Genomic DNA, 17,057 nt, shown 5'->3' with positions numbered 1-17,057 from the left:
CTCTGTTGTTACAGAAAAGAAGCACCACGGTAAGTTTGACAATTCTAAAGGGAATGGAAGACGTTTCATCCCTATTTGCCATTTTTGTGGGAGAAAAGGTCACATTCGACCTAAATGCATCACTATGCAAAACATGTTTAAATCTAATTACCTTGGAAATAAACATGTTTTACAAAAACAAAAATGGGTTGTCAAAAATAAATGCTTGGTAGGTTCTTCTTGTTTTAAAACTATTGCTACTAACATGTGGTACTTTGATAGTGGGTGTTCTAGACACATGACAGGTGAAAAAGAATATCTTGAGAACATCAGACCAATGCAGTGTGAAGAAGTTACTTTTGGTAACGGTCTTGTTGGAAAAGTCATAGGGATAGGAACTCTCAATTTCGAAGGGCTTCCTAGATTGAAGAATGTCATGTTGGTTGATGGACTAAAAGCTAATCTTCTTAGCATTAGTCAAATTTGTGATCAGGGTTATACTGTGAGCTTTGATAGTAATCATTGTTATGTGTATAATATTCTTGGTGAAATTGTCTTGCAAGGGTTCAGATCTAATGATAACTGTTACACCATCACTACCTATGCTACTTGTCACTCTGTTATTAACACCACTGATTTATGGCATGAAAAACTTGGTCATATTCATTTTAAAAATCTGAGGAGATTGTCTAATGCAGGAATTGTTCAAGGATTACCTAAATTAGGTAAGGAGTCCTTGGGAAAATGTAGACCATGTCAGCTTGGTAAGCAACTGAAAATTTCTCATAAGAGTGTTTCTGATGTGAATACTTCCAGAGTTCTCGAACTCCTACATATGGACTTAATGGGTCCAATCCAGGTTGAAAGCTTGAATGGTAAGAGGTATATTTTTATGTGTGTTGATGATTTCTCTTGGTTTTCATGGGCAGAATTTTTTAGAGAAAACATTGATACTTTTGATGTTCTTAAGTATCTTTGCTTGAAATTAAAAGTTCAAAAAGATTGCAACATTGGTAAGATAGTTCGTGGTAAGAGTAATCATGGAAAAGATTTTGAAAATACTGTGTATGGTAAATTCTGTAAATCCTATGGTATTTTTCATAATCTTTCTGCTCCTAAAATCCCACAACAAAATGGAGCGATTAAGGATTCCCACCTTCTTGATCATGTTTTAGACAAGGCTTTGTATGGCATGAAACAAGCACCCCGTGCTTGGTATGAGCGTCTATCTGAGTTTTTACACTCTCATGGTTATAGAAAAGGAAATGTTATTAAAACACAGTTCATCACACACATTCAATTTGATATTATTTTTTCATATGTTGATGATCTTGTTTTTGGAACTACTTCTAACTCTGAAGTGCAGGTTTTTGTTTCCCAAATGCAAAAGGAATTCGAAATGAGTATGGTAGGTGAACTCACTTATTTTCTCGGTCTTCAAGTGAAGCAATCAGATGAGGGAACTTTTGTCACTCAAAGCAAGTATGCAAAGAATTTGGTGAAAAAATTTGGCCTTGAAAAAGCCAAACATACCAACACTCCCATGAGCACAACTTTGAAATTAAGCAAAGATGAACAAGGAGTAAAGGTAGATCAAACTTTGTATCGAAGTATGATAGGAAGTTTGCTTTATCTTACTGCTAGTCGTCCTGATATTTGCTATAGTGTTGGTGTTTGTGCACGTTATCAGGCTAATCCCATGGAATCCCATCTTTCTGCTGTGAAAAGAATCATTTGCTATGTAAATAGCACTATTGATTTTGGGATTTGGTTTTCAAAAGACACTAATTCTAACCTTGTTTGCTTTAGTGATGCTGATTGGGCAGGTAATGCTGATGATAGAAAAAGTACTAGTGGTGGATGTTTCTATCTTGGAAACAATTTGGTTTCATGGCATAGCAAGAAGCAAAACTCAATCTCTCTGTCCACAGCAGAGGCTGAGTACATTGCTGCGGGTAGTTGTTGTACCCAATTGTTATGGATGAAACAAATGATGGCAGATTATGGGTTTGATTTGAAAACTTTAACCATTTTTTGTGATAACACTAGTGCTATAAACATTTCTAAGAATCCTGTTCAACACTCTCGCACTAAGCACATAGACATTCGTCATCACTTTATTAGAGAGCTTGTGGAAAATAAAATTCTTGTCTTAGAATATGTTGAAACTAGCAAACAAATTGCAGATATTTTTACTAAAGCTCTTGACTCGGTCCGATTTATTTCTCTAAGGAAATCCTTAGGGGTTTGTACTGTTTAATGCGTTTATTTTTCCATAATCCTTGATATTTGAGTTGTCTTAGAGTTCATAATGTCTTGTCTTTGTCCTAGAAGAAAATTTCAACCTTATAAGAATTTCAGTCATTATTTTATTGCTAATGTTGTAATATTATGATGTCATACAGGTTTGTCAGGAAAATTGTCCACTCCTCACAGGAATATTCAGGTTCATCAAACAGTGTTATGTAAGCTACCATTTTCGAATGTTGTTGTTCAAAAACTGTGTGTTCAAGCTCCATTGGATGAATAGAGCTACCTATCTCAATGTGTGAAAGCCATCTCTGAGTAAGTTGGAACTATGTAATTAGGAGTTATGTAGAAGATACGCTACCATTGAAAAGGGCTACCATTGAGGTAGTGTGACAGCGTCTCCTATGGGTACAATTTATCAGAAAAAGTCTTTTTGACAAATTGGGCAATGTTCCCTGCTTACACTTTCACACACTAATGCTTGACACAGTTTGTGGTAAAATTTGTTTATTCTCGAAAATTGTGTTATAAAGCTTTTACATACTGTTTGATGTGCTTTAATATTCTTTGTGATGGAGTCAATTTTTCCTGTGAACCGGTATGACCTCATTCTATTACTTCATTAGTTTGATAAAATAATTTCTGATTATTCTTATGAGTTTGATTTTTTCATCAGGGACAAAGACAAATGGACATTGTGAATTCTAGTTGCAAAAATATCAAGGTTATTTTATTTTTTCTGTCTTTTAAAAAAAAAAAAAAAATAAAAACAAATAAAAAAAAAAAAGGGTTCGTGATCGAGTAGTCAAGTGAGCTTTGTTAAAAATTTTGTTATTTTTTTTGTTATGTTTCATTATGTTCTTAGACACAATTTTTGCTCTTAAGTGGTGATTAGTGCTTTTGTGTCTTGGTGTGTTCTCTTGTTCCTTATTTGCAATTTTTTTGGGGGGCATTTTCTGAAAAATAAAAGAAAAAGGGGGGCATATTTTTTTCGAATTCATTTTCGAATTCTTGTATTATTTTTTTCTTTTATTTTTTTTTATTTTGTGGAAACATGTTTTAATTGTATTTATTTTAGAATGTTTCCTTTATTTGTGGAGATTTGGTCTTTTTGGTGTGTATAGGAAACTTGTAATTAAATAATTAATTATTTGTTGGTTTCCTTTTTGGTGGCAATTTCGGTTTTGGTAAGGGCCTTTAAATTCTTAGACTTTGTGGGGATTGTTGGTTTCCTTTTTCATTTAAGGAAACATTGACCAAATTTTGAAAAATGTTTTTTGGTTTCCTTTTTTTTCCTCTCCACACGTGGGTCAAAGGTAAGGAAGTTACCTTCCTTTTCAGTTTTTCTTTTTTAAATTTGGGCATTTAAAATTGGAAGTTATATATTCTCAACTCCCCATTATCCCACGATCACATCTCTCTCTTCTCTTTTTATTGTTTTCTCTCAAAAGTCTAACATTGTTCAAAGTAAGAGGGTTTGTGTTCTAGGGTTTCAAAGAAAAAATGGCCAAAACTAAGAATGCCCAACCATCCAAGAAGCCCATTCGTGGCTCTGCTTCTGCTTCACCGGTGTCTCCGCCTGCGCCGCCTGCTCCAGCAACCGGAGCTTCTGGTTCGTCCTCTGCTCCGACGAAGTCTGCCAAGAAATCGAAGACCCAAGCTCGAAAATCAGTGGCAAAATTTTCATCTCCTCTTGTTGGTGCCTCTCCTATTGCTTCTCCAACACCTGGGTTGGGTGATCATGATGAATCCCATTCATCCGATCACACATTGTCGAAGTCCTCTTCTTCGAATGGTGCTCCTAATGTCGACCAAGCTTTGGTGACCTTGCCCACGGTGAGTTCTCGAACAAGGTCCAAGGTTCCCACTCCTTCAAAGCCTGAAGTGGTTAAACCTAAAATTGCATCCAAAGGGAAAAAGGTGGTTTCTTCATCTTCAAAGGCCAAAAATCTCAAGGAGAATCCCCCTTCGGTCTCTTCCTCGGATTCTGAACCAGAAGAAAGTGAGGAGGATCATGATTCAGAGGGCTTGTCCGACTCAAGTGAAGAATTTGTGCCCAAAGATCTTCCTGTTGTTGATGATTCTGGATCCGAGAGTGAAGAACCAGAAACTGAGCCTGTCACTACAGAATCTGCTCCAGTGCCTCCTGCTGTTCCAAAGAAGGACAAAGGAAAAAGGCCCATTGTCTCTAATCCTCGTTCTTCCACGTAAAAGAAAGAGGCCCTCTGGTATTTCTCTTGATAACTTCAAGCCTCACTCTCATTATTTTTGTTATAATGATCATGCTAGAGATATGAAATTCTATGAGAATAGGAATTTTACTGTGGAGAAAAATTTTAATGTTATTGCTCATAAGCCTTTTGGAGTGTATAACATGTTGAAAGAAAGACAATGGGTAGATACCTTGATCGGTTTTGATGGGTATGTGGATAGAATTGTGAAGGAATTTTATGCTAACATCACTGATGAGTTTCTCGATGAGGACTCTTTCATGTTTGGCAAAGTTTTTGTCAGAGGTCACTGGTATTCCTTCACTGTGAAGGATGTTGCTGAGGCTCTCAATTTGCCTATGGGAATTGAGCCAACTGATGTGGAGTTTGATCGTCAAAAGGTGTTCGGTTATCTCTCTGGTGATAATGAAATTGAACTCTCCGACACCATGCATATGTCTCAACTCACCTATCAACATGCTGCTCTCATGAGGTTTGCCCTATCCAATTGGTTTCCTTGCTCCAATCCGGTAAATGTTTCAAATGAACTTGCTTTCTTTTTATATAAAGTTTCAATTGGTGCTAAAATTGATTTGGCTGACATGATTTGGGAGCAAATTGTCTCTCTTCGAAAGGGTAAGAAACCTAGGCTCAATCTCATTTTTCCTCACTTAATCTATAAAATTTTATCTGATCAAGAGGAATTGATTCTTGAGAATGAATCAATTGAGATGCCCGTCGTTGGAACCACTTTCAAAATTCCCGAGAAGCCTCCTCAAGGAAAAGTCGCTCAAAGAAAGGCTCTGGCCTGCTTCCCCGGTCTTACAAATGATCCTGCTGCTGGATCTGCTTCCACTTCGCTCCTACGTAAATGGCAAGAATTCAACTTGCGTTTGGGAAGAATGGAGACTCAGCCTTGCTTCTTAGGAAGATGGACAGCATCATGAAATACTTCCGACCCAATGATGATGAATAAGTGGTTCAATCTTTTATCTTTTGCTCTTTATTAATGTTTATTTGAACTTATGACTTTGTCCATGTTTGTTTTTGTTATCTTTGGCTCCTTGATAGACAAAAAGGGGGAGTAGTATTATTTTTTTGGATTCATTGAACTTTTTGTTTCAACTCTGGACCCTTGGTTTTAGGGGGAGTTGCTTGTTTGTGGTTTAACACTTTTCCGTTTAAAAAGTTGTGTTCTTCGGTTTGCAAGCTTTTCCGTCCAAAAAAAGTTATATGTTTTATGTGTTAGAGAGCTTTCATGCAGGGGGAGTATTTTCTATACTCTTGTATCTTTAAAAAGCTATTTGCTTTGGTTTCTAACACTTGATGCAGGTTTTCTCATAATAAAATGTTTTGTCAATCAAAGTGCCAAAGGGGGAGATTGTTAATTCCATTTTTGGCATATTTAATTGACAAAAATATTTTATTATTTAATGTATATTTCGGCTGGCATATATTGATTTGGTTTCCATATTTGTGTAAATCAAACTTGAAAGGAAAGTTGTCTAGCTTTCCTATTTTTGGAAAAAAGGTAAAAATGGTAAGTTTGGTTACCCATTTCGTTTTTTATCTAACCAGCTGTTATTCTGATCTTGTGTTGAGTTTCCCATTTTCTAAGATCAGGTTTCTTGAAGAGAAAACCGGAGCTAGACTTTCCTTTTCTATAAAAGGAAAGTTGTAGTTACTGCCCACGATTCTGTATGTACAGAAACGGAAATTCCTGGACTGATTGAAGAATTATTTTAGGGAAGTTTCTAGTGGGTTGAGGTCTTGTTCAGACCGAATGTAAGCTGTCTATGAGATGTATATTCATTATAAATACATCTTATAGCTGCTAGGTTTTGTATCTCTTTCATACACTTAGAATTGCTTTCATATCTTAAGGAAAGAGTGTCTTTGTTTAGTACCTCTCTTGTATCTTTGAATTTCATTCATATCTTTAGAAAAGAGAGTCTTTGATTTGTAGAGAAGAGTTGTTCTACTCTTACTCTATTTATTTGTTGTTTGTATTGTCTTGAGTCTGTATTCAAGTCTACAACGAAGAAGAACATCAGTGCACCTTCGGGAGAAGGGTATTTACAAGCTTTCGGGAGATTGCTTTTGAAGTCTTGCATCGGGAGGATACAAGCACACAACCTTCGGGAGATGGTTGTATAGGCTTTCGGGAGATAGCCTTTAAGCCTTGAATCGGGAGGATTCAAGCACTCTTCAAGGTGATCGAAGGGAGTTCGAGCACTTGGAGTTTTATCAAGATTCGGTTAGTAGGTGGAATACATCAAGCTTGCGGCATACAATAAGAGGGAGTCTATTTATGCATAAGTCAATTACTTTGTATTTTTGATACCGATCTAATGAATCTTATCTCTGGGCGTGGCCCCGTGGACTAGTAACAATCTGAAAGGATTGTTGAAACCACGTACAAAAATCTTGTGTGTTTTTACTTTTATGCACTGTTTGTTTTTCTAGGTTTCTCTGGAGTTACGGAGTTGCATTCTGTAACTACAGAAAACTGTTTTCAGTACCAGTTTTATTATTCCGCATTTAATTAATCATTTAATTAAATAATCAAACTGGGAATATTAAAATACGGAATTTCAAAATTTATTCTCAAACTATTAGTGGTATTATAGTTCCGTTCAATCATATCACTGGGCGTAATTATTTCCGCTCATCAACATGAGTTTGGAGTCCAATCGCTCTTCTCTACCTCTTCTAACTTTTCTTGAAAAAAATTATAATTTTTGGTCCATCAAAATGATAACTTATTTTTCGATCACAAAATCTATGGAAAATTATTGAAGAAGGAATCAATATTGTGAAAGATATTACATCTCTTTTGGAAAGATCAATAGAAGGCACTGGAGGATAATCAACAAAAGGATTCTCAGGCATTACACTGTTTGCAGCAAGCTATGGCAGACAGTCTTTTTCCATGGATTATGGGCGCAACAACAGTAAAAGAAGCATGGGCATGCTGCATGCAAAAGGAGTTCCAAGGGATAATCAAGTTACGCACAGTTAAACTACAAAAGCTTAGAAGATTTTGAAAATTTGAAAATAAAAGACAATGAGATTGTAAAAGATTACTATTCTAGAATTAAAGAAATAGTAAATCCTGTTGTAAAGCCTATTACAATATGGGTTATCCTAACTATTGGTGTAACAAAGAGTTGGTCCATCAGGCTGCTCGATGTCAATAATACCTTCTTGAATGGAGACCTACAAGAAGAGATATACATACAACAACCTCTTGGTTTTGTCAGTAATGAACATCCAGATTATGTTTGCAAACTTAACAATATATGGCCTCAAACAAGCTCTTAGAGCTTGGTTTGAGAAATAGTCTACTGCTCTTGTACTCATGGGATTTCACTCATCCCAAGCTGACAGTTCTCTCTTTATTCAGGTTACAGCTAGTCATTGTATCTACATTAACCCTAAATTTCATCACTGGTTTGAGCAATACTTTTGCTCTTAAAGATCCAGGACTGGTGAAGTATTTCCTAGGTATCCAGGTCACAAGAATAGAGCAAGGATTACTTCTCACTTAAACAAAATATCTACAAGAATTACTCTCTAAAGCTGAAATGCAGATTGTTATCTTTTAATTAGAGCAATTTTACGTTTGTTATTTTTTGTTTTTGCAAATTTGAAATAAACCTCCACTTATTATGACATATAATGCAAAACTTTATTATGACATACTGCATATATAGTACACATCATATAACTATATGTTTATATACATATCGTTCCCGAGATCGGTATGTCTAATTGTCGTATTGAATAATTCTTATGAAATTACCTATATATCATTCTTTAATTATTTTTTTAAAATTTATGATTTGGGTTGCTCCATAGCTATTCTGTTAATTAAGTTGTTATATAAATTTTATTTGCGATTTAAATTGCTATAATTACTTGCTATGTAAATTTTCATAAAAATAAAAAGAAAATTATTTTGAATTATAAAAATAAAAAAATTGGGTCGGGTCAAACTTATTCGCTTACTCCAAGGTCGAGTTTGACCCGATTTAGTTTGCTAATAGGAGGGGCGGAGCAGGATGGGCCAAAGTGTTACCGGGTCGGGTCGGGGCTGACCTGATCAGCTGTTTTCCATTCCTATAGTTGCTGCTTTGAATTTTAGTTTGAATTGTGGGGAGTCTCTCCATATATATTTAAGGAATTAATATTGAGTGTCTAATATATAGGTAAGGTGTGCAGTTTGATGGTTTAGGCAAATGAAGTTAAGCTCATATAGAGTTTTAATTCGTTTGATCATGAAGAAGTCTTCAGCATATATCTATACCTATATATGAGTATATGTATATGTGTGTCTATATATAGTATAGGCTACTTCTTTCTATGTCTTTACTAGAATATACAAAGCATATTTATAAATGTATTTGTAAATTAGCTGTCTATCAACATACACACACTGTTATCTGTATATAAACATAGTTATATGATCTGTACTATATAGATTTAAAAGTTTTGAAATTGTTGAATAAATCTCCACTTATACTGATATTTATTAATCAAGTGTTTACAAGAAAAATTACACATGCAAATTACTATTGTGGCCTTCGGCCTTCGACATCTTAATCCCTAACAGAAATTAGTTAGAATGGATTATGATAAGTCATCAATCCACACCTAACTAACTCCTAAAGAAATCAGAGACCTAAGCTACATATATATATATATATACCTGCTGCAAACTCTGATTGGGTTAAGGTTGAGGAAAAATTCTTTAAGATCCAAGGGTTGAGATCCTTGAAGGAGGAGAAACTTGTACGTGCACAGAAACAAAAGAGAGTTAGGTAGCGTTTGGTTGGAGGTAATGAAATGGAATGGAATGGAAAGGAAATAATTTTCATTCCATTCCTTTGTTTGGTTGCATTTTAAAGTATTGGAATGGCATTCCAATGGAATGCTCTTTCCACCATTTTGGTGGAATGGCTATTCCATTTTAAAAAGGAAGGAATGACCATTCCAATGTAACAAGAAAAAAAATTTAATTATTTTTTTATCAATTTTTTTTATGCATTTTAAATTTTATTCCATTCCATTCCTATTCTTATTCCCATTCTCATTCCTATTCCTATATTTTCATTCCTCTCAACCAAACGCCTTAGTGAACAGAAAGAGAAAGGGGATATTAAACACAATATATGTAATTAAAGCTAGAGATTACCAGTCTGACTCATACCTGTGACTTGGAATCTCATCCTTGTAACTCTGAACATTCAATTGATAGTGGAATCGAGCTACCAAATCTGGAGAACAGCTCAACGGGGACGTAGCAAATTTTGGTGAACCTCGGGAAAAAATTCTAGTGTTTTCTAAATCTTTCTAATTCTATTTTTCTGTACATTGTGGAACAGATCAGATCAATTTAGACAGATTTACTGATAAAAAAGGCAGCAGATCGTACCTTAGTGTTCGGTTCTGTTGGTTTGTCTCAACTGTGGTGGCTACGGCGAAAAGTGTCGATGGCTGGCAAGTCTCGATTTGAATTCTTGTGGCCTCTCTGATAATAACATACCTCCACGTAATATTTTTACAGTGTAGGATGACATTGAATCAGATTTAACTTATGTTTTTCAAAAATAGACATGTTCAATTAAGTATGCAATTAACCTAGTATAAATTACAAATATCATCTTATGTATTCTTTTATTTATTATATTTTTAATTATACATTTTTACTATATTAGTGTTAATATTTATGAATGAAAAATCATGTATAACATTATATTGATAGAATCATATTTTTATAATATTATAATTATATATTATTGTTCTGGCATTTTGTTTTTGGATTGGTTTCCTTTCTAGGGTTTTTAAACACTACTACAAAAACACCCTTTAGAGGCGGTTTTTAAGCCCTTTCAGCGTCGGTTTTCGCGAAATTCGCTACCGACGCTGATCAGGGCGACGCTAAAGGGTTTATATGAACCGACGCCATATGCACCATTATGGCGTCGGTTATTAGCTACGAACCGACGCCATAGGGGTATATATGGCGTCGGTTCCTAGCCAATAACCGACGCCATATGTGGCGTATCAACCGACGCCAAAAGTGAGCAGATTTCAGTTTTTTTCATTTTTTTTAATTTAATTATATAATTTTAATTTTATATTTATTAATTTATATATTATTTTATTTAATTTAAATTACATATTTATTTAAATTTTAAATTACATATTTACTTAATTTAATTATATATTAATTACATTTTAAATTAAATAGTAATTAAATTTGAGTAAAAACATAATTTGATTTCATAAAAGTAATTAAATATTACACAAACATGTAAAATTAGTTAAAAATATTAATAAGTTAATAAATATCTAACTACAAGTTAATCTATAAAAATTACATAATGAAGAAAAATTCTTCGACCTTTGAACCTCAATCGTCACCGTGAATCACCGCCATCAATTGTTCGATCCACTTTCGTTGTAGTGGTAACAATTCTGTTTTTGGATCGTATTGCTTCTTACCCCCAAACTGTTAAAAAAATTAAAAATTTATATTAGTTTATGTATATGTATATTATATATTTGTTATTATAGAATTTATATACTATAATCAATAATTAAAACTTACAGCTTTTTGATCTTGTATGTAACGGTTGGGGTTGGCACGTGCGACGATGTCAGTGATATATTTCAAAACATAAAAACCGCATTCTTGGCTTTTAGGTTGTCTTGGACAGTTTGCTTGTGAAATTCCTTGCCACGAGTCAAGATACTCATGTGCGTCCCCTACATACATGAATGCCCTGTTTGGGAAAATTATATTAGCATTTCAATTCGTTAGTTAATTTAAATTCGTTACATAAGAAGTCATTAAATTATTACCTTCCGATCATTTGTTCTATTTCTTCGGGAATTGGGCAGCCTTTTACAGGGTTTAAATGGATAATTTTCCTTGGCGCAACCACCACTAGCGTCCAATGCATCCTAGAAAATTATATTGGAATATAAGTAACACGTATCAACCTGCATTCCCTGGTTGCCGATGTAGTCACACGTAGCAACCTGCTGCAAATCCTCTCCAGATAAAATGATCTGGGTACGCGGTGCAATGAATCCTCGGGGGACAGGAATTGTGATTATATCACGTTTATCTTTGAGCCTTAGGAATTCATGAATCATCCATTTTAGCGAATTAGGGATCAACGCCATCTTCTCTTCCGTGAACAACTCATCTTCCCGTGCACCACGGCCTTGTGGAGAAAGCATCGGAGCTTTCCCCTTTGATGCATCACGTCTTGAGGGCGGTTGAGCGAGTGGACCCTAAACAAAACAGAACATAATATATATATATATATATATATATATATCAAATTTTATCCAAATTCTACCGAAATTTCGGCAGCATAACGGTTGTAATTGAATGACCCCAAAAATTTTGAACATGGCTGTATAATGACAAATAACACATATATAACAGTAGTTTGTTCATCCATCCCACCGCAGCACATATATTCGCAGAACCTACTTCACTACGGATGAATATTGAAGATATTCAAACTCCACTAATCATTAATAATTAATTTGAGTTGAGAAGTTACCTCGGTTGTTAAAATTAAGTGTTTAGGCCAAGGAAGGAACATCTGGTATACGTCCCTAACATATCTGCACTCTTCAATTGGGACTGGGATTTCAGCGTCCTCTTGCAGGATTTCCGAAACCATGATCCGGGCATGTGAATCATCGTACTCCTGGCAGTGAACTTTGATCATACCCACATGCTCGTACAAATACCCTCGGGCCACAATATTGTCGATGTTGTCAGAGCAGAGATGTACTTGCTGATTAAGGGCCGCATGGTCATCAAAATTGTATAGGATACCTTGGTCGTTGAGGGAAATAAACTCCTCAGCATAAATTTGTGGTTGTACCTCATCCTGAGGAGCGTATGGTTGTGGAACATACGCCTCACCAGCCACCTCTCCTTCTTCCTCTTGTTCGGCAGCGTTCCTCTGCTGCTTAAGGGATTGGACTTCGACTTTTAATTTTTCAATCTCCTGCGCTTGCCGAGCCACAACATCAGACACTTCCCTTTTCTTCCTGCCGAACAGTTGAGATGCCCTGGTCAGGAACCTACAAATCATAAAATGCAAATTAGCAACGATTTTATTTGTGTAACTAAATAAATAACATTTGAAGTAATAGCATACCCAGCAGCCCTGACACGTCCAGGATGCTCTGGTGTCCCGAGCGCCTGCGTCAGGATATCGTTTTGGCCCTGGACCTGAATTTGTCCCTGACTAAGCTTCTCCTCTAATTGAGCCTAATGCACGCATATATTCAAGCAATTAGTATATGAATTATATACACTAACTCATGAGTAGAACTCAATTAAGGATTAATATATACTTACTATCTTCTCTGCAATTTCCTTGTCGTAATCAGTGACAAGTTTTCTACTCTTGGTGCGAGATTTAATCCAAACACGGTGGCGGGGGGGATCTGCAACTTCGAGGTCCTTTTTCTACATAACGTTATAACAATGAAATGAGTACCAATTAAATTGTATAGCACATTATAGCACATTAAATTTTAAGTATTACTTACCACAGCTTCCCGTACGTTCACCATTCCACTCCGACCACTTCGATGTCTGGATTGAATTTTTGAGGAACGTTCACGTTGCACCTTACTCAATTCCTACAATGCCAAAAAAATACATTAGATACATGTACTTGTATTTAAGAGTTTATCTTAGTGTTAATATAATTAGCGTACCAGAAATTCAGGAGTTAGTCGACTTTCAACAAATTTGCACCAATCAGCAGCGTCGATCTCGGGGTGCTTTTCAGGGACTTGTGCCAGTCGTCCCAGATCATTCTCTTTCAACGCGGGCATTATGATGTCTTTTGTCATCCTATTCTTGAAGTCTTTCATTAACTTCCCAGCTAGGATGAGACAATCATGTTTGAAGGTGTCCGGCACAATGAACCCCGTCTATTTTGAAGGAAAACAAACACGGTTAGAGTCAACATTTGGAGTAATAGAAAAACAAATAATAGCTTACCTGAATGTCTTTCCAAACTTTATTTTTCAGAGTCGGGTTGACTTCTTTCCAGTTTTTATAAGCCAACCCTATTGTCTGCCGACATCTGACTCCTAGAGTGGATACGAGCTTCGCATAGCTTTTTCCACAGTATTGACCTTTATCATTAACTTCGAGGGCCTATCTTTTGCCCTGATCCATTAGTTTAGATATTTCATTCATTTGCGTCGGCCCTCGTGTAGGTATTGTGGTTGGACACTCATTTTCTGCTCCCGAATCAGATCCTGATTCCGAGTTCGCCATGTCTACACCATTAACAAACAAACTTCAAAGTTAGCTATATATATAACAAGTAGTGTATATGAAATATTAAAAGCATAAACAAATTGTTAAGTATTCAGGACCATTCACAACCACAATATAAAGTAAGCTATATATCAAGTTACCAATTAGACACGTTTTCTTTTCTTTTTTGTTTATGTTTGCCTGAATCACAATTGACCCATATTCCCTCATTGATATCGTTTCTAATGTATTCAGCGTCGTCTTCCTCAATGTTACGATCAATTCCCATAAGTTGCTCATGAATTGGTTGTCCAACAATGAAGTCATCGTAACATAAGTCAGCATTCTCCTCATCCTCTTCAGTCTCTAAGAACCTCCTCTCTGGTGTCGATAAAACAATAGACCATTTATCATTAGCCGGATCAGAAATGTAAAAAACTTGAGCTGCTTGGCTAGCCATGATGAATGGATCATTCTTGCTTCCTCTCTTACTTAAATCAACCAAAGTAAAACCAAGCTCGTCAGTTTTTACTCCAACGTTGTTGTCAACCCAAGAACACTTAAAAAGTGGAATTCGGAACGCAAAATAATTGAGCTCCCATATTTCTTCAATGACCCCGTAATACGTCATAGTACCTAAAACAGGGTTTCTATCTTTTGCACTTGCAAAGTGCATAGTTTCTGCGACGATACGTATACCACTATTTTGAACCTCTCGAGCATCATCTCTTGACTTTGTATGAAAACGTTTACCCCTTACAATGTACGCTTCATGCTTTGCAACCGCAAAAGTTAGTCCAACGGCAATACGACTCAACACATCAGATACTCTATGATTCGGTTCGTTCAACTTTGATATAATGGTATTCCTTAACCACCCAATGAAAGTTTGACGATGTTGGTCTGCAACCCATTTTTGTTTATTTTTTTGATTTCTTGGAACCATTGATTGTAACAGCTCCATATGGTCACTGTAAAACAAGTAAGGTAAATCAAGTTATTGTTCATCGTGACTTAAGTAATGTTAATCAAACAAAAGGTACTTACGTTATATATTGTTGAACCTCTGCGTTATTGTTCATCACGACTAATTGAGCTTGATCTAGTTCAAGCTTGGACACTGTCACCATTGTCCCTTTCCCCCTTAATCCTCTATCAACATCATCTGGGTCAGTTCTTGGTTTGCTAATTCCTATTGCCTCAACTCCAGCCATGTACTCTGAACAAAATTCCACAGCCTCTTCAGATATGTAGCACTCAACCATACATGCTTCTGGCCGATAGTGGTTACGCACATAACTTTTAAGTACCTTCATATTTCTTTCAAATGGATACATCCATCTCGCCCACACCGGCCCACACAGCCTTGCTTCTCTCACTAGATGAACCATTAAATGGATCATGATGTCGAAAAAAGATGGCGGAAAAAACTTTTCCAGGTTGCACAATGTTTTGACTACATGTTCATGTAATGCATCTAACTTATCCAATTCTAATTTCTTCCCGCACAGCCTATTAAAGAAAATGCAAACATGTGTCAAACACTCTCGAACATTTTTTGGCAAGTCTGATCTAATGGCAATTGGAAGTAGATGTTGCATTAACGCATGACAATCATGTGATTTCAAACCCATTAGTTTCAATTCAGTCTCATTCACCAAGTTTTTGATGTTAGACGAGTAACCATCGGGTACTTTCATATTTGCAAGTGATTTGCAAACTGTTTGTTTCTCTTTTTTGGACAAAGTGAAACAAGCAGGAGGCAAATATAAACGTTCACCTTTCTTCTCAGGTGCCAGAGATTGTCGTATACCCATTTCAACGAGATCTAAACGACTATTTAGACCGTCCTTAGTTTTGCCGGGAATATCAAGTAAGGTACCAATAATACTCTCACACACATTTTTTTCAATATGCATGACATCCAAACAATGTCGAACTAGTAGACTTTTCCAATATGGAAGACGAAAGAAGATTGACTTTCTTTGAAAACAACCATTAGTTTTTTTATTTTTTTGCGTCTTTCCATACTTAAAATCTACAAGTTGAACTTGTTGGAGAATTTGTTCCCCAGACAGTGGCAAAGGAGCCATATCACCCTCTTCAGTACCATCGAATGCTTTCTTCTTCCGTCTATCAGGATGATTTGCAGGCAAGTACCGTCTGTGACCCATATAACACATCTTGTGTCCATTTGCCAAGCGACGAGCCGATGTGTTAGTGCAACAAATCGGACAACCTTCGTAACCTTTTGTGCTTAAGCCTGATAAATTACTATAAGCAGGGAAATCACTGACAGTCCACAACAACACAGCTTTCAGATTAAAAAATTCTTTTTTAAAACCATCATAGACCTGAACCCCGTTCTCATACAATTCTATTAAATCGTCAATCAATGGTTCCAAATATACATCGATATTATGTCCAGGTTCTTGCGGGCCTGATATCATTAAAGAAAGCATGTTAAATTTCCTCTTCATCACTAACCAGGGAGGAAGATTGTACATAACTAGGAAGACAGGCCATGAACTATGACGACTACTTAGAGATCTATGTGGATTTACTCCATCCGCAGACAGACCGAGACGAATGTGTCTTGGTTCAGATTTGAATTCAGGATTTATGTAGTTTACTTTTTTCCAAGCTTGGGAATCTGCAGGATGTCTAAGTTTTCCATCTTTCACTCTCTTGGTCTCATGCCAAATCAAATTTTCAGAATGTTCTGCACTACGATATAATCGTTTCAGTCGCGGAATCAAAGGCATGTACCACATCACTTTTTGGGGGATAAGTTTCCTATTCTCCTTACTCTTGTTTACTTTATGGCGGGATAAACCGCAAGTCGGGCAATAATTCATGTCTGCATATTCCTTACGATATAAAATGCAATCGTTCGGACATGCATGAATTTTTTCATACTTCAATCCTATAGAATTTAACGTTTTTTTCACTTCATAAGTAGATTCCGGGAAGCAGTTGGCAAATGGTAAGATATCTTTAAAAGCAGCTAAAAATTGAGTAAAACATTTATCGCTCACTCCATTTTCTGCTTTTATGTTGTAAAACTTTACCATTGTTGGTAATCTTAGTTTTTTACAACCATCGAACAGAGGTTTATCAGCATCACTAAGAAAATTATCGAATTTCTCAGGATCATTAAGAAATTCCTCCTGTGCTTCGTTAAGCAAGTCCAATGGATAATCATCGAAATCATTACCCTCGATATCATCTACCCCCCGCTTTCCTAATGGATATGGATCATTAGGTAAATGTTCGCCATGGTAATACCAATTAGTATAACT

The 17,057-nt window shown here is 36.0% G+C and overlaps 1 protein-coding gene across 1 annotated transcript; it reads right to left on the bottom strand.

Moving 5' to 3' along the window:
• Positions 1-11,512: 11,512 nt before the first annotated feature.
• Positions 11,513-13,639, bottom strand: LOC133038938 (uncharacterized). Its single transcript, XM_061117621.1, has 6 exons — positions 13,492-13,639; positions 13,203-13,421; positions 13,032-13,124; positions 12,838-12,948; positions 12,635-12,747; positions 11,513-12,557 (listed from the first exon to the last, which is right to left on the bottom strand). Exons 2-6 carry the CDS (start codon positions 13,359-13,361, stop codon positions 11,990-11,992), a joined length of 1,044 nt encoding a protein of 347 aa, XP_060973604.1. The 5' UTR covers positions 13,362-13,421; positions 13,492-13,639; the 3' UTR covers positions 11,513-11,989.
• Positions 13,640-17,057: the final 3,418 nt, after the last annotated feature.

The sequence above is a fragment of the Cannabis sativa genome, chromosome 6 (assembly GCF_029168945.1).
Source record: "Cannabis sativa cultivar Pink pepper isolate KNU-18-1 chromosome 6, ASM2916894v1, whole genome shotgun sequence".
NCBI classification, from domain to species: Eukaryota; Viridiplantae; Streptophyta; class Magnoliopsida; order Rosales; family Cannabaceae; genus Cannabis; species Cannabis sativa.
This window is presented reverse-complemented; position numbering and strand designations above follow the sequence as displayed.

Excerpts from the sequence above, each read along its gene's own strand:
- LOC133038938 (XM_061117621.1), bottom strand. The coding sequence starts at position 13,361 with ATGAAAGACTTCAAGAATAGGATGACAAAAGACATCATAATGCCCGCG. Across the intron at positions 12,949-13,031 it reads TGAACGTACGGGAAGCTGTG|AAAAAGGACCTCGAAGTTGC; the intron begins GTAAGTAATACT and ends AACGTTATGTAG. Across the intron at positions 12,558-12,634 it reads GGACGTGTCAGGGCTGCTGG|GTTCCTGACCAGGGCATCTC; the intron begins GTATGCTATTAC and ends TATGATTTGTAG.